We start from the raw sequence: 19,002 nt of genomic DNA, 5'->3' as shown, positions 1-19,002 counted from the left end.
GCAAGCCGTTTGTCCTTCCAACTTCCACAATATTTCAGCTGGATGCCAGACCCGGGTGCTCTCGCTGTCAACGCTTTCCTGCAACCCTGGGCTCCTCTCCGCCCCTACGCCTTTCCCCCCTTTGCTATGATCCAAAGGGTTCTGCAGAAAGTGAGACAGGAACAGTGCTCTCTAGTCCTGTTAACCCCTTTCTGGCCGTCTCAAGCTTGATTCCCCACAGCTCTGGAACTTTCTTGCGACGTTCCCCTCCCAATTCCGGCTTCTCAAGGACTCTTCCTAAACGTAAACGGAGAAGATCACCACCTGGTTCTTTCAGGGAACCTGAACCTTCTTGCCTGGAAAGTGTCAGGAAATCTAACCAATTGTCTGGACTTTCGTCATCTGCTCTCACACTCCTCGGAGAATCTTGATCACCTGGAACACACTACAGATATAATAACATCTGGGAAAAATTGTCTAGTTGGTGCTTGGAAAGGGACTTGGATCCAGTGGAAGCTCCTATCGTTAATATAGTCAATTTCCTAGTGGAACTTTTCGACAGTGGTCTCTCCTATAGATCTATTAACTGTTACAGGTCTGCCATTTCCGCAGGACACTCTATTGTCAACGGTAAGACGGTAGGTAAGAATGTTATTATTTGTAGAGTCCTTAAAAGTATCAGACTTAAAAGGCCCCCTAGGCCTAAATATCAATCTGTTTGGGATGTTAAACTATTGCTTGACCTTTTTTGCTCCTGGCCTGATAACTCCCTTTCTTAACAGAAAATGTCTTTCAATTAAACTTGCCTCTCTCTTATGTCTGGTTTCTTGTCGCAGAGTATCCGATGTTAAGGCCCTATATATCTCTTATAGGAGTTATGACATGTTTGGTGTTAAATTTGAAATTTAAAGAAGAACTAAAACTATGTCTGATTTCATTTTCTACCCTCGTTTTAATCTCTGCAAAAAGCTTTGTGTAGTTGATTGCATGAAGGAATATAACTCAAGAATGGAAGAACTTCATCCTCCTGATGCAAATCAACTTCTGGTTTCCTATGTCAAACCCTTTAAACCCATCTCTTCCTGCTCTATTGCTAGGTGGGTTAAGTTGGCTATGAGCTTTGCTGGTATTGATCTCTCTAAATTTCAAGCTCATTCTCTATGAAGTGCTATGGCCAGCAAATCTTAAGTGTGCAGATTGGTCTAATGCTTCTACCTTTGCGCATCACTACTGCAAACCAATTGAACATGTCTCTGATGCTGTTATTCATGGCTACCAACATGCATAATGTAGCCTCCTTGTCTTGTAATGAAATTGCGATTCTCCTATTAACATGACCAGAGAATCTGGATTTCATTAAAGACATGGAGGCTAACATTATCCCTCCCGTCCCTCCCTTGGACGGAGTATATATTTTGGGTTATATTCTTGATGTGTACTCATTTATCAATTTTAAGTATGCTTACATCGATTGTTATTGACTTTCTTCTGATTTTCATCAGACACTTGACATTCTTCATTTTATTTTCAGATAATTCGAATTAATGGATCCAGCATCCTTCCTTCACTTCCTTCCATGGATTTCAACCCGGATTTTAACCCCTTCACCGTCCTTATACCAAGTTGCTATCCTGACTTCTCATCGTTCCTTTGCATTTAAAAGAGGCAGCTCTACTCCTGCTCATGCCTTATATTGTTGACGTGATGTCATCTAATTCTTTGTTTTACCTTTGTGATGTAAGCGGCTGTTGTGAGTAGCATTAAAGGATTAATGCATAATGTAAGCCTCCGTGTCTTTAATGAAATCCAGATTCTCTGGTCATGTTAATAGGAGAATCGCAATTGACAGTCAAGGTAAAATAACAGGTATTCAAGATTTGTGGCGACTAAAGTTAGGAGAAAGTTGAGTGGAGTTTGCAGGAAAGGACAAGGATTACTGAAGGATCTTTGAAGAGATTTAGAGACTTCTCAGTGGTTTGTAATTCTGACATTCAGTGGTTTGAAATCTTGATGAACAGGAATATACAACACAGGCTATTTATGTTTTCGTTGGCCTTTCTATGATGCATGCAGCTTGATACCCAAGGCTGTCCTGCTTGGATGACAACTAATTGCAGTCCTGGTTTTCAATCCTGGTTTTGAGTGTTTTCAGAACTGGTGTGTCTTGGGTTGCTATTTCTATCTTCAAAAGATTGTAATTCTGACTGCACAGAGTATGAAATCTTGATCTTCAGATGTGTTCCTCAGGAATGCTCCAGCCTTGGCCCATATTGCTCATAGTCCAGGCCACTGTAGATATACAGTGATGGCCATGATGGCTGCTTAATCCTGACCAGTATCCTCATCAGTAATTAGTCTTCTTTATGTCAAGGACACTTATTTTTCTCATAAAGGGTCGAATTGGACAGTACTCATTCACTTGTACTAAGTAATGCCCTCAGACAATTGAAATTATGGTAGACACAACTAAATTGCTTGATAATTTTGACAAATGTAAATGTTGCCAGAACTTAGTTGACACTCTGCTGCTCTTTGGAATTATTTATAGGTTCCAAAAGGTATGCCACATTGACCCTCAAGTCTTTCTTGTCCCAGTACTGGAACTCAAGGACCTGAGAAAAGGACTAAAATGCTTCTTCTGTGATATTCCTGAACTGAACCCATAGGAATTCCAGCCTCATGTCATGTCATAAGTAACTCAGTTGTGACCTGTACAACAATGCATATGCATATCCAAACAATAGTGCATTCTAACTGTGCTCTACAGACGTGGGCCCGCTGGTGCATAGATTTCCAATTCTCAGTGGCACTACAGAAGTCAGCATTTCTCACTCAGACCACAATTCATTTTCATATATGGCCCTGATTACAAGTGGGATGCAGTCACATTCAAATTCACTTTATTTCGGGCACAAATGTGACCATAAAAGTATAGAAGATAAACATAATAATCCAACACTTTTATGAAATATAAATATATATTAAAAGGAGTTCAAAAAGAAATGAATATAAAAACCTGCAGGACGCAAAACTCCACAGGTATAAAAATTATTCTCAAAACAGGCAGTAAATCACACACAGGCTATTATCTTGCAAAGCTGAAGGATTCAAATAAAGTGCAGTGCATAGTGCCAGGATCGTGGAGAAAATTTATTAAGGTGCATATAACTTTCCTCCACAAAATAAACCATCCTGCCAAAACATTAATGATTTTCTTCTGCTGACTGCACATTTCAGAAAACAGCAAATATTAATGCAGTTAGATGTGGAATCTAGTTGTTGTAAGTACACAAGTGCTAATCTTGAAGTTTCTGATCCCCCAGTTTCGTATAATTGGAATTCAGAACTGTTTTGTGATGTCAATAAAAAATTTGCAGAAGAAAGTAAAATGTGTAAGACTTTGCGGGAGGTTACGTCACATGGACATAACAAGACTTTTGAAGAATCAAATTGGCCAGAAGAGAAACCGGGATGCACCTCACAAATCCTAACCTAAACCTGGTAAGCAGTATCCTATTCCATGAGCCATCGATCCACTAAAGATAAAGCTCCAGGGAAGGGGAAAGGTGGACCTTCGCATACTCTCTGGTGGACCGTTTGTTGAATTCAAGGTCCTCCCTCAGTGTTTTCAGCCTAGATTTGAAGGCAGTTTTAATCTACAAAATATCAATTTTTATGCATGGAAGAGGGGTTGGTGGAGAGAGACGGCCTACCCAGCTTCGTTAATTTGTTTTTGATATTTTCAAACCAAAGGATTTTCATGCCTCTTTTGCATGTGAGACTCTCAATAATTTCTGTATTTAGCGAGGTGTGCGAGTTAGCCCAGATAGAACTCCATAGAAGCAAGGGAGTCAACTTGATGGCATCTTCGGCATACTCCATCCCAAGATCCTGATGGACTACAAAGGTGGAACATGCAGGTGGAACACTCAAGAATCCCCTTAGCGCCCTATTTTGCTCCACTTGGAGGAGGCTAGTGTTCGAATACCCCCAGATACCTGTACCATGGGTAAGGATCAGAAGGCACAGCTTCTTGTTGACTTTCATTAGAAGGGCTACAGGTTTTCTCCCAATACATTTGGTCAAATTGAAGATGTAGCCCACCGTATTTACACATTGCTGCCTCGACTTGGCTATACAAGGTCCCCTAGCATTAATACCTGCCCCCGGTATGAGAACTCTATGGTGTGGGAAAGGTTGAACATTCAAAACGATGCCCTGCATCTTGTAGATTCTAGGCTTGCATACCATAATAAAACTTGTCGCTTGATTTTTAACCAGGCCCATGTCCCCATGAAAGATACAAATTCTTGGAATAAAACATTAAGGCCACTGGGGGTTCTAGATAATTAGGTCTCCCGGTTTTATGGTATTTTTTTTTGCCATTTCCGTCTGTATTTATCCATATTTATTTTTTGCTAATTTTATCTGTATTTATCCAAATTTATTTTGTTTTTTGTGGAAAAATTAGGCCGAAATTAGTATATTTCCACATTTATTTAACCGATAAATATGCACTAATATTTAAATGTCTGCCAGGTTCCAGTGCTGTGAACACTAGCAGAAGATAAATCAATGCACTTATATGAAAACATGCACATTTCAGTATGAACCTTGAGCATATCTACTGCGGTTAAAGCCTCTTTACTAAAATTCCTTTCTTTTTTTAACCCCCTTATCTATCAATCCACACATCTATTGGCCTGGCAGTCATGCCAGACAGTATTTAGAATTGCTCAAAAAGTAACCCAATTTCCGTATTTATCCACATTTAAAAATAAATACAGATAAGAAAATGAATATTTTCTGTCTGTATTTATCCTAAAAAATCAGTAAAAAAGGGATAACAGGGAACCTTATATATAATGAAACCACACCATCTGCGTATATTAAAACTGGGACTTTTTTCCTACCAATTGAGGGGGCATCCGAAACTGTACTGGAGAGTGCTGCACCAAGGCCACTGATGAACAGAAGAAACAGTATAGCCACCACAACACAGTCCTGACGCACCCCTCTCCCTAGCTTACAACTATCTGTCTGTTCATCTGACGGGCCAAACCTAACTGATGCTGACAGGTCAAAGTGAACAGCTCTCAAAAACTGCACAGTTTGTCATCCACCCACAGATCAGATAAAATCCCCCAACTTTTCAACTTGTCCATGCTGTTAAAGGTGCAAGAGAGATCCATGAAGGGCTGGTAGACCGAGCCCTGCCTAGCAACAGCATATTAACTGACCAGCAGATGTAAATTTAGGCATTGCTCCATCATACTGAGTCCCTTCCGGACCCCATACTGCACCTCCGAAAGCGTGTCCTTCGCCTTGATCCAAGCAAGGAGGTGCTCCTGGACAACTCTCCCTGGCAGCTTCATGACAGAATCCTACAGGGATATTGGTCGAAAACACTGAGGAGATTGCGGGCTACCCTTCTAAAACATTGGCACAATAACAGCTGTGTTCCATGTTTGTGGGAGACCCACTTTACAAACAGCATTAAAAGAGTTACAGAGCAGAGGGGCCCAAAGGACTGGCGTCGATTTATTCAGGTAAATAGGGACAACATCCAGGCCTGGCGCTGTCTTGGGTGGGCTCTTTTTAATTGCCTCCAAAACTCCCTAGTGTGTGAATTCCAAGACTAAAGGGATGGCCCTCAAGCTGTAAACCTTCTGAAAGTGGTCCACAGAGACTTCTGGACGATGATAGTGACAACAGAGTTAGGCTTAGCATTTGCTGACCCAATCCACTTGCCTCCAATCAAAAAGCCCTGATGTTCTTCAGCCTAAATGCCACTATCAGTTTACCCCTTGGATTCATTTTCCAGTTCCTTGTTCCTGTTCTGTAATGCTGCCTTACATACCGCTCTGCATCTTTGCATTTTATGTAGATCCCTAGGTAACTCTTTTAGGGCCTCGTGTAGTAATGTGTATACCTTCCTACTGGGCGGGCCAAACCATTTGATTTCTGGGGACCTGGGTTCAGTGGGCTTCAATAACAGTCCTTTGACCAACAAATTCAGATGAACAAATAAACTGGCCCTCTCACTAAAGTGGCAGACTGAGTAAGGCAGTGGAACACCAGGGTCAAATATTGCATACATAAGTTAGCCAAAAGGGTGCTCACGTCTGCATTTCTCCACGCCAAGCGCAGGCCCTGGGACTTAGTTGTTAATGACTCTGAAGCCGCACTCTTTACTCCTCCGATCCTCCTTGATAGACAAAGATCTAGGCATAGAGGTTTGTGGTCACTTTAAATGATGGGAGCAATTGATGCCCCAGCCACCTTAGCCAACAATTCTCGTTTGACAAAAACATGGAAACGTCCATTACAACACAGGCATTACATCGAAATGCCTTTACAACGCAACTTTTACAACGCAAGTGACTTTGCATTGCATGCCAATACAACGCATGCCATTACAATGCATATCATCACAACGCATGATAAGGTTAGTAATGGAGAATTTTAAGTTTTAGGATGGGTATGGGTTTTGGGGTAGTTGGGAATAGTAATATTTACCCCTACACTATCCAACAAATTCCCTACTGTTGCACTGACTGCAGTGGGAATAGTCATTTTTATCACTACGGTATCCAACACTTTCCCTGCTGTTGCACTCACTGGAGGGGGAATAGTACATTTTACCCCTATGCTATCCAACAGTTTCCTTACTGTTGCACTCACTGCAGAGGTAACAGTCATTTTTACCCCTACGCCATCCAACTCTTTCCCCACTTTTGCACTCACTGGAGGGGGAATAGTAATTTTTACCCCTACGCTATCCAACACTTACCCTACTGTTGCACTCACTGGAGTTAAAATAGTAATTATTACCCCTTCACTATCCATCACTTTTTCTACTGTTGCACTCACTAGAGGGGAATAGTAATTTTTACCCCTACACTATCCAACACTTATCCTACTGTTGCATTAAAAATATTACGCATTGTAATGGTACACGTTGTAATGGAATGCGTTGTAATGGCATGCGTTGTAATGATAGTTTTAAAAATGCGTTGCAATGGTATGCGTTGTAAAATCAGTCGATGTAATGGTAGTTGTGTTGTAAAAACTGCGATGTAAAATCATGCGTTGTAATTGTTTGCGTTGTAATGTCATATATTCCAAAACCATAATCAATGACGGAAGAGTATTCGCCCCTCTAAAAAGTGGATTTGTCTGAGTAATTAGGGTCACAGACTTCATTTTCCTTAACCAAATCAAATATCTTAATCAGATGGAGCAGTGCAGGACCTCGCCGGTCTCTTTGCAGGGGAATGTGCTCTAAACTGATGATAACACCCGGCTAATGGTCATCTTCCAGCTGTGTCAACCCTAGTTTGGCATTAAAATCCCCACCTAAATGATATCATATGCTTTGTACAAATAAGAAAGTTTGACTTTTAGGTCCACAATAACATCTGATACTATATTAAAATCTGTTCAATTACCATGCACAAAGAAACCATTGTAAAAATGTACAAAAACAATATATGTATCATTAGGCCATGTAAAAAGAAGTTATTGGAATAAAATGCAGGCAGAGTGGATCACACTGATTCTACAATCCAGGGTGATTTTGATTCAATCCCTTAGCCCGGCTATGCCTTGCGATGACGGGACTGTGGGAACAGAGTAGGAGCGATACCCATCAAGGCAAAGATTGTCCAAGTTTCCTGGTAAATATAGTGTTATGACCGAGAGTAAAGTTAACCCACCCCTCACAACCCATTTTGCTGGCTAACCCAGCAAGGTTCCTAAAAAGAGCCTTGATGATGTGGGCACGTATAACTGACACCACAGGATCCTTGGCGGAGGGAGTTTGGAGGAATTTTTCACAGACTGGCCTCCATTAACAGGCAGCTCTTTCAAAGGGCTAGGTTCATGCTGTAGTAATGAATAATTTCTCCTGGATTTCTCAACAGGTCAGTTCTTAGTCACATTAATGGAAGCCAGTCAATCATTATCTGACATATCACCTAGAAGAGAAAAAAGATTTTACACAGGTATACTAAATAAGGATGGCTGCGCAGATTTGGGTTGGGGAGGTCTCTCTCTCCCAAAGGGGCTCAAAGCCCGATCATTATGAAAATAGCCCAGGGAAGTATCTTGACTTCGCTAGGCGGCCCAGATGAGATCACAGGTGAACCTGGGATCCCAGAAAGTAACAATAATGCAATCCCTCTAAATTCTTTGGGCATGTCTCCCACCCATCCCACTCTCCTTGCCATAAAACTCTCAGGGAAAATATTGCCTCTGCATCCAGCATTCCCATGTACCCAAAGTGCAATATTTTTAATGAATTCTAACCCAGATTTCTTATCTTCTGGGAGCAACCCTGGGGCATCAGCCAGGATGATTACATAAGGGCAGGCTGCGGGTGGCAAATCACAATGAGACACATTTTTGTAGGTGGAAGACTCCTTGATGGGAGGTTGCCAGGAAATACGCAAGTGGCTTGAACCTCCTACATGAGGAGCCCCTGAAGCAGGTACAGGTGCAAGAGCTGATGTTTGATGAGTGACCACAGCAGGTGAAGCAATAACCCCAGGTGCAGCATTATTGTTTGCTGACCCTGCCCCTTCGCCCTCCTCGGTTGGCAGCACCCCAGTAGGTTGACTGGCAGCTAGGTGGGGAATTAAACAGCCTAATTTGGCTCAATGGCCCCCAGGCAGGCGTAAATGGGATCAAGCTTACTTAAAATAGAGTCCTTGAAGTTGCAACAAGTGTGGTTATTTTTCCCAGGCGAGTGCCCTCTTTCCCTGGCTCCAAGACAAGCTTCAGGGTAAAATTTGTGACACAGGGCCTTTTTGGTTTAGATCCAGCAGATGCATTCTTCCATTTGCCTGACAGGCCCATAGAGCCTATACCATTATGTTTGATTTTAGGTGCACCTCTTGGCACCTATGATAACGGGGAGGCATCAGCAGGCAACTGCCTTAGGACTTGACAACATGGCCCAGGCATTAACTTTGCCACAGGAATGACCTTTAGGGGTACCCTGGAAGGTTGGTACTGGCTAGTAGCGACACCTGGAGGAAAGCAGCAGGTGGCGTTCAGCCCGCTCAATCTCCTTCGAGATGTCCACTACTGCCCGCTATGCCCAACCATCCAAAACCTAGTAATAACAAAGCGACAGTACCTGAAGAGGAGCATGAGAAAGAGGTATGTCCTGTTCTTGGCCCGGTCTTCATCTGGGTGTGGCCCACTTGCATCTTGCGCTGTGGTATGCCTCTAGTGCTCTGCTCGGCCCATGTGACTGCCAGGAAAGTTGGGAGATGAAGTTCCACCCCAGCGAGTATGGCAGTGACCTTAGGCGGGCAGTTTGCGGGCAGGGAAACAGGCTTGGGACTCCTAATTCCAACTTTGCTCAAACCAAAGTTTGAGCAGCATTGGGAAGTAAAAGTGGTGCGTAGTTTACCACACCCAGTAATTACAAGACGGGGTAAACTTCTCACCCCCACAGTTTTTAGTAGGTTTATAACAGAAGGTTAGACATGCTTAAATATATATTAGAAAAAGGCAGGTAAATACCTAGGCATGCAGATTTTTGTGGGAAAAGGATAATATTCTGCATGTTGTGCCCCATTTTGAAGAGCAAAGCTCCCAAGAGACAATAGTTATCACACTAGTTAAATTCCAAACCCCAGGGTATCAGATTATCAGATAAATATCACACTCCCCACCAGGGCACACATAATCCAGACCTTAAAGTAACTCACAAGATATATTTTTATATCCATGTTGGTGATCCGGAAAAGTTGACTAGTTATTTATCTGAGGGATAACAGTTATGCAGCACTACATAGTTTGGAAAATGCATTTACACAATTACCTTTTTTCTTTGTCCTTTAATACTAGAGTACTATTAACCTAACCAGAAGGCACTGAGTCACAGAAGTAATGAATGGGAGCTGCTGGAAAGAATAGAATTCTTTACCTACTTCTGCAGTGACAAGGTGCTTCTTCTCTGTCTTTTTTATTGATAATGTGTCCTAGCATGCAACACAGGACTGCAAACCCACCTTTTTCTGTTTGCTCTCGAACATCTGCAAAATAAACCTTCTGCGAGAATACAGGGGTGTTGTCATTTTCATCGACCACTATGATCATCAGCTGTAGTGGGTCACCATACTCAACCCCATCATCATTCACCGCAGAAATGTAAATCAAGTACTGAAAATAAAAACACAACAACACAAATGATAACAGGCAATTAGTTAAAGATAGTCAACAAATGCTAACATTTCTATCCTTATTGTGCATCTGAGCAGGGACTCATTCAGGTTTCAAATATTGATGGCAGATTGATCGTAATCACGAAAGAAATCTAATTTAAAACAATGTGCTCAGTAACTAATGTTTTTGATTCCATTTGAATGCATGTAGATACATTTGATGTCTAACCATTAATCGCAACGAATATCTCACAAACTTTATCTGTAGGTTATCAAGATACATTAAAAAGAAATACTTGTTTATTTTCCAACTAAGTCATCCTCTCCACCAGCTATGTGGAGCCAACCAGGGCTGTCGCTGCATCTAATACTTTCTGAAGCATCCAACCCAGCCTTAGCCAACCAGATCTTGCGCGTTCAATCATCACATGTATATGGAAGATAGCTGCCCCCATTATTAAGCAAATGTATGATCTAGGTGTCTGATTTAGCTAATTGACTAATAAATATGATCTGAAAGCAAAAATTAGATGACTCGTTGCAAATAAAGTAGGTGAAATTGTAGTGTTTGTTTATAAAAAATGATGCCCTGCCATTAAAGTTGATCTATTAGTCTAACAGCGGTGATCCCCTCCAGTTTCAGACGACAAGGTGAAAGTTCACTCCTTCAATTTTCTAACATCTGTCCAAAAAAGTACTAATATGAACAAGATCATAGTTGTTTCCTCATTTCACTTCTGAAAAGCTTTGTCAAACTTTAATGAGGAATGGTGAAGAATGGCTAGTAATTGTAAATATGGATTCTAGGCACAGACTGTGAGTTTATAATTAAATGCCTTGCCCTGTTTTAATTCAATAGCTGTCATAAAGCACTACAATTCCCATTAAGAAAGAAAAAACATTGGAAACAAAACAGTGGTAACTTAATGTGATTATACATATGTCTACAAGATTCCAAAAATGCAGCTCACAAGTCCTCCTTTCTTACAGCTACAGTAGAGGTAAATATTTCTTAGATTCTTTTATTCTACTTTGTAAAAGCAAAGATCTACCGAGGTGACTAAGATGATCAATGTCTTAAAATACTTACACTATGTACATACAATTTCTCTGAAGTTTATTGAAAATATGAATTAGTTGTTTCTTGGCCAGTTGGAACATGGTGTCTGCTTTGTGAAGGGGAGCTTATTCTGCAGTGGCACTTGTGATGGGATGATGATAAAGATTCACTTCATACTAGCCTTAGTAAGCCCACAATGGGCCCTGGGGTTGATCACTTACATATGGCAGAGTTCATAGATCTTACAAAACACTCTCTCATCTGGATATGAAGCACAGGTGAAGCACGAAGCTCGCTGTGATGGAAAGTGTGGCAATTGGTTTATAGTCTGGTTATCACTGAGATACCTTCTTTGATCTTGATTGTGATGGTCAATGTTAGAAATGGGATTTCTGGTTGGCCTGGTCATGTGCCTAAGCCAGGCAGAAACCACCACTCTAGTCAGGGCAAGAGAGTTACACACTGAAGATAACCCCTGCTCACCCCCTTGGTAGCTTGACAGAGCAGTCAGGTTTATCCCAGAGGCAATGTTTAAAGCGCTTGCGCAACACACACACAGCAGCAACACACTAGGCATACCACAAAAGAAACTCCACACAAAGTTATATCAAAAATAGCCTTTATATTACTCATAAAACACATTAGAACACCATCACATATGTACACAGTGTCACCTGGCACTAGCTATGACTTTACAGGGATTATATACACTACAAGGCCAATCGGGCCACTGTCATAACCATTAGAATGCACAGTTAGCAAAGCGACCAGTAACTACTGGTAAATACTGTACTTAGCATAAACACATTATGCAAACCCATCATAGCATGTTATTGTAACACATAATCAATAGTAGTGCAGTCTGTCACCCATAATCATAGCAGGCCCCTCTTGAGGATAATACTTCACCCTAGGTGATCCTTACACCACATCACTTCAGGCCCCACCTAAACATAGGGGGTGACCATCAGGCCTACAGGCCTTAACCTCGGGGGCCCATCTTGGGCTTCCCCGCAATGCCCTCGGTCCAAAAGTCAGGGCTCTACTAGCATGGACCTTTAAACTGGCCTTCTGGCTGCCGATGCAGCAGAGTACTCGCCCCAACAGGCCTGTACTAAAATGGGGGAGAGGGTGCAACTCACCCATGACTCTCTGTAGACACCAAATGCCCCTGACATTGCAGCTGCCCGCAATCTGGCGGCGCAGCTGGGAAAATAAGCAAAGGAAGGTGCCAGTGCTGATATTAATAGTATTCGTACAACAAATGGCCAAACAGAACTTGAAAAATCAAGAACGGGAATTACTACTTAATAGTTTTTTATTTTAGCATTATTAGGAAAAAAGAAGGCTTATATATTTTCTCATTTTTTACAGAGGGACATATTTACAAAAGGACACATAAAACTCAAGAAAGTGATTATTATTCATCAGTCATACAGTATTCCAGACATATCACAGACATTCAAAACACATTCACACCACTCAGGGACGGGGACTAAGTAAGACATAAACTACAATCTAAATATATGTACAATATATACTACAAGATAAGCAGAAGGCCACAGTCTGCGGACACAGTTTAACAAAAAATGAAAAAACTGTTAATTTTTATACTGTACAATCCTAAATAGATCTACAAACAAAACCTTCTTTTTGCTAAGAAAACTTGGTATTGTACTAGCGACTAAGGGAAAACAACTGGATACTCTTGTCGCTCTCGCAGACACCATGTGTCAAGGGCCTACGCGTTTCGAATCCCGCTGATATGTTGCATTTGTGTCCAATGTTGCACCAATGGTGCGTTTTCAACTTTATGTCTCAGTCTCGATTTATGTTGAGCGATGCGTTGCCGCACTTCTTGACTTGTGCAACATTGGACACAAATGCAACATAAGATCAGCGATCTGAGATGGACGGTGATATCACCTATTGAAAAAGATCTCCGTGGGGGTGACATGAACTTACAATTGTCCAAAAGAGAGGCCTACCTTATTGTCAAATTTGACACGACCACGTCCGGTCTTAATGAACTGAGCGAAATTTTTAAATTATGACAACATTAACTTAACTGCAGAATTTCCAGCTGTTGATTTCGTCCCCTGGTAAATAGGAGCACCAAGTGTTTTCTTAACCATTTGTTATATATAGACCACTACAGGAGATATGCCAGGTTCAATGCAAGTAGTGATGCATATGGCTTCTTTTCCCCATGCAAGCCTTCCCACGTCTTATTTTTGACTCACGAACTTGCACATGTAGAGACTATAAGGTTATTTTACCAAGTTTGGTGATATATCTTTAGTTACACTGCTCGAGGATCTTAGTTCCGCCTCCTCGTTTTTGGCTCTGCGATGAACGCGCCCTTTGCGTGTTCCGCTAAATGTCTTGCCGAAATCTTTGTATACATCTATGTATAGTTTTTCGTGACATTTTAGTCACCTCTACACAATGCTCCTGACTCCAGCCCGGGCTTTTGCATTAGCTGTCAAAGCGCGCCTTCAATCCGTATAAATTTCAGAGAGCAGTATCTCCGGGTCTGCTACACGCATGCGCTGGAGATTAGTGCCGATTGTAACGCGAGCGGACCGGCGGCCGTCGGAAGGCGAAACAAGTAAGCAAACCCCCCCAACCCCTCCATTCCTTGCCGTTCTCTCTTCTCTTTCACTTGAATGACTTTGTACTAAACTGGCTCTTCTTGTATCTTAGCCATAACTTAAATCAAGTTCCTTCAGCGTGTTGGCTCGAACCTGGAAAAGCTTTTGTTTACTAACTAGGCGGTAAGCTTTATTGTCTATACTTTTCCTTAGTTATATGGCAAATTAATATGCCCCGCCTTATGCCATCTTCCATTTTTCCAGGCATCTGCTAACTGAATTTCGGATTATTTACCTTACCGCCCGTCTTTTAAGGATAGCGGTAAGCACAATCATTTGGCGGCCGCTTTATATAATGTTTTGGTTGATTGACCATTTACCAACCAACCTCTTTGTTCCTTTCTCTAGATCGTATACTAGCTGCATCGCCAGGGCATTTCCAAATCGTCCTGCTGGATACATTCAGACCAGCTTAGGTAATAGTTATCCGTCATGTGTTCTACATTAAACGCGCTGGCCTATGCGCCCTAATAACCCTCGCTTTTTCTATTTTGTAGACTAACACTACAAACAATTAAAACAATTCTGCTGCCTGGAGCCACGTTAACTACCTTCCATTGGTAAGCATGATTATAAACGCGGACTTTTTATCACCATATGACGAGTAAGAACTGAGTCTAAAGAGCCTCATTCTCCTAACAGGTAGAAACCTTGTGCTTCGCTTCGTTTTACCCTGGGTCTCCATCGTGCTCCAGTTTTCCTTGTTAAGACTAAGGCCTACACAGTATGTACACCAGGCAAGTAGGCATTCAGATTTGTTTAAGAACCTCCCCAATCCACACCGCAACATGTTTAATTCCAACAAATACCATTGCACTTGTAGATAAAGACAATTGAAGTCCACCCTCCCCCCTATCTCCCTCTCCAAGTCGGATTTTCTCCCACCGGTAAGATATGAGAGTTATGGGATAGCACTTTGTCCAAGTTTTCTGATGTTTGGTCTCTTTATTTTGTAAAAATGTAACCTTGCAAAATCTTGTCCTTAATATGCCTTTCTCCTCTGTTTCATTCTTTTCTTTGCCATATAGATACTACATAAGGCCCTGAAGAGAATCCCAGGAAAATCAGCGGGATTCGAAACGCGTAGGCCCTTGCCACATGGTGTCTGCGAGAGCGACAAGAGTATCCAGTTGTTTTCCCTTAGTCGCTAGTACAATACCAAGTTTTCTTAGCAAAAAGAAGGTTTTGTTTGTAGATCTATTTAGGATTGTACAGTATAAAAATTAACTGTTTTTTCAGTTTTTGTTAAACTGTGTCCGCAGACTGTGGCCTTCTGCTTATCTTGTAGTATATATTGTACATATTTTTAGATTGTAGTTTATGTCTTACTTAGTCCCCGTCCCTGAGTGGTGTGAATGTGTTTTGAATGTCTGTGATATGTCTGGAATACTGTATGACTGATGAATAATAATCACTTTCTTGAGTTTTATGTGTCCTTTTGTAAATATGTCCCTCTGTAAAAAATGAGAAAATATATAAGCCTTCTTTTTTCCTAATAATGCTAAAATAAAAAACTATTAAGTAGTAATTCCCGTTCTTGATTTTTTCAAGTTCTGTTTGGCCATTTGTTGTACGAATACTATTAATATCAGCACTGGCACCTTCCTTTGTTCATTGATACTCCGGCTCAGCCTTGCTGATTAGAGCCATCCCGTAGTTGCTTTTCACAGGGAAAATAAGCAGGCACCAACAGTGTGCCTTGTAAGCCCCCCTCACCAGGACTTCTCGTCTTCTTTTGCAGCTACTCACAATCTGGTGGTATAGATGTAAGCATACCCAGGCCACAACAGTGCGCTGTACAGAACCCACTCATGTTGGACTGCAAATGCACCTAGCTGCCTCCTTCTAGCATTGTGAGAGTTAGCATTTGTGGCGCCATTTAGTCTTTAGCTGACATTTTGTACTATGATGGAAAGTAAGTTTCTGTCTCACTAATTGCCTGCCTCAGCGATAATCTGCTGCCCAATTACTTCTTCTTATCGTATTAAAGGTTGAATCATAATGCACTAATGAATAGCTTAACCTGTCTTCACATGCCTTTCCTGTACCATAGCCCTGCTCACACACTAGAGAGCATTGAGCTTGAACAAGCCTACCTTGAAAATGTGATAACATGTATCCGTTCTGCAGGTGGTAGCTCCTCTTTCTGTCCCTCCTTTGTTCATCAGTGCCCGAGCTGGAAAATTCCAGCCTGAGTGGGTCTTTAGGGGTCTTGGAAATGCATATTATATTTTACCAAGTGTTCTGAAGTCTGTCCCTTGGCAGCTATCTCGTGAGGCTGGTCAGACTGGACTCTGCTGCAGTGCAATACTAATAAATAACTTGGTTTGTATTCTCTACTGCTTCATCGACTCTTCATTTCTTGTGGAAGGATGAGAGGTGGTTGTGAGTGACCCGGGTGACCAAATGCGGGTCACTTCCTTCAGTTGGTGCCCGAACAGGGATCCACCAGGTGGCCCATCCTCGCCCGCAAACGGGTGTGCAGGACGGGGCAGCGGCAGGTCAGATGGGCGGATCGGGGATTCCCACAAGACAGATATTAGTTTCTCAGAGCTGCCCGCCTGTCTGATCCGGTGGTGCCTCCCCCAGTGGTCATCCCGGCTTGGTCCTGAAATGCGAACCCTTGGATCTGACTGTTTGGTCCAAAGAGTCGGGAGTGGAGAATAACTTTGTTCGACCTGTGTGCACCAACTGAGTTTGTCTTGATTCTTGGTGAATATGGCCCCATTTTGAATAATCTTGGGTATGGTCTGAAGACCATTTCTTGGCTTGCTTGAACTTGGTAGGTCTGCGGACCGTTTAGATACAGAATGTTTGCGGACACTCTGCTAGGCAACATAAGGAATTTAGCTTACTCTTGGAAATGCCTGGGGCATGAGCCTGTCTCTTTGGTACAGTCTGAGGACTGACTCTTGGTTTCTTTTGTTTGATGCGGTCTGAGGACCAACTCTTTATAAAAAAAAGGAAAAGAGGGTATATTTGCAAGTTATTCGTCTGGTACAAATAGTGAACGTGTCTTTTGTTAAGATGCCTTGTTTGAGCAAATTGTGGTGCCTTGTTGTTCTGCTGAGGCTCGACTGGAGGAAAGACAACCTGCACCTCTGGAAGGCACCCCGAATTTTGACATGTATGTTAAGCACAGCAATGGCCCTATTATGTTTAGTACATTGTTGCACAAATATACGAGGGACAATGCCGAGCTGCAGTGGCCACTAACAGGTGCCATTCTAGGAACAAAAACTGAATTTCCTGCAGGATAAATTGTTTGCAAAACAAAGTAGGCAGTCGATGTCTGATTCTCCTCAGGTATGGCAAAAGGAAGCTTTTTACTCTAGCACATAATTAGACTGTTTCGGTTTCGATCTCTCCTACTCTAATCCTAGCGCCAAGAGACCTGCTGGTGAACGTGCTCTTTAGAAATTCACAATTAACATAACATAACATAACATAACATAACATAACATGACATAACATAACATAACATAACATAACATAAAATAACATAACATAACATAACATAACATAACATAACATAACATAACATAACATAACATAACAAAACAATTCTCCCTGCTACGCCTATTGTTTCAGCTTCTGCTCTCTCTCCATCCCTCACACCCTCAACATAGCCATTAATAATGATAGTGCATGCCCCTTTATCTATTGGTTCTTCCTCAAATGTCTCTTCTGCGACATTGCTGAGTATTGGGACGCCGGTGAGTGGACCGGACAAAGGGAATTGGGCAGCAGCTCTAGAACGAATGGGGTGGGTTCTGATTCGATCTGATGTGGGAAATGAAGAGAAAATGATGGTGGCTGATCAGGCTGCACACTGGACCTGGAATCCGATTTACAGCGTGGAGGATGTGTGGACTGTGATGAAAGATTATGAGCCGTTTGTGCAGCAGCATGCCCACAACCAAATGCCGGCCACAATAATAGGGTTGTGGGAACTGTGTTTCAATAGTGTCGCACCTCAGATAATTTATGACATCCGGGACCATGTGTAAGCTGCCGACATGGCTCCTAACAATGTTTTTAGTAATGTTGCCACACTTATCGAGGTAAGTTAAAACAGAAAAACCAACGACAGTGTCACCAATGCTTGTTTGTGCTGTGGACTAAAAAGCTAAGATTAGCATTTTACTTGAAAAGCTATCTATATCTCTGGTATCCTCCTGTGGATTTCGCCCATCTTGGTGTCTAAAGATTTATAGAAATATAATCTATTTTCATAAATTGGTATTGGATTTCTTTATTCATGTGTGGCTTTCTTGTTTCGCTGTTTGGTGCTTCTCAATGCTTTATACTAGTGCCTTTGCTTAATTAAGCCTTGCTGTTCAAAGCTACAGTTACCCAGGGCAAACGAGCCTGATTGGACCCAAGACAGTTATGGGTGTATAAGACAGTAAGGTCGCACAACCATACCATAAAATACACCAACATTCTCACAGAATGCATCAATGTTGCAACCTTACCTGAGAGATGGAAAAGTCCATTCATTAACATGAACTACAAGTGGGTCATGTAAAATATTCCAGACTATTAGTACCACTTCTATGAGCCATTATTTTTCCTTTAAGCTATTCATTAGTACAGGTGTAAATAACAAAAATGCATACACCTTCAGCTGCAGCAAAACATTCACAATGATTTCAATTGGATTTCATGGGATCTCAATGTTGTAATACAGCAGAGTAGTGAACATGTCCTGTAACCTGATTATTAGGCATATTTACCACTCTGCCCGGAGTTCTATGCCAAAATACCATCTGACATAAATATTGTTTCCTAAAAAAGGTTTGCAAGTATATTGACCACCTTGATGTTGATTTTGTAATATTAAATCCAATGTGGTGCTAATTTTTGTAAAGCCTATTTAGGACACAATATTTACGTCAGACGATATTCTGACTATGATATTCTGGTAACATCCCCCCCCGTGGTATAACACAGGCCCCTGCAGCCCCCAATGTGCGGCGGGGCCTAGCTCCAGGGGGCCCCCTCAGCCAGTACTCTGGCCGGAGAGCTCCCGATTTAGTCTGGAGGGGGGCCCTCCACGTACCTTGTAGGGGGGCCCCCTCAAGTCTTATTACGCGAGTGCACACCCAGCCAGGTTCTAAATGACCAC

The 19,002-nt window shown here is 41.9% G+C and overlaps 1 protein-coding gene across 1 annotated transcript in view; it reads right to left on the bottom strand.

Moving 5' to 3' along the window:
- Positions 1-19,002, bottom strand: part of CDH16 (cadherin 16) — a 777,195-nt gene that overhangs the window by 467,128 nt on the left and 291,065 nt on the right. Inside the window, exon 9 of the mRNA XM_086947729.1 lies at positions 10,005-10,155. Within this exon, the coding sequence (XP_086803855.1) occupies positions 10,005-10,155 (151 nt within the window). The remainder of the gene's footprint in view (positions 1-10,004; positions 10,156-19,002) is intronic.

Source organism: Lissotriton vulgaris, chromosome 12 (assembly GCF_964263255.1).
Source record: "Lissotriton vulgaris chromosome 12, aLisVul1.2, whole genome shotgun sequence".
NCBI classification, from domain to species: Eukaryota; Metazoa; Chordata; class Amphibia; order Caudata; family Salamandridae; genus Lissotriton; species Lissotriton vulgaris.
Note: the sequence above shows the minus strand (reverse complement) of the source record. Positions and strands in the feature narration are given on the sequence as shown.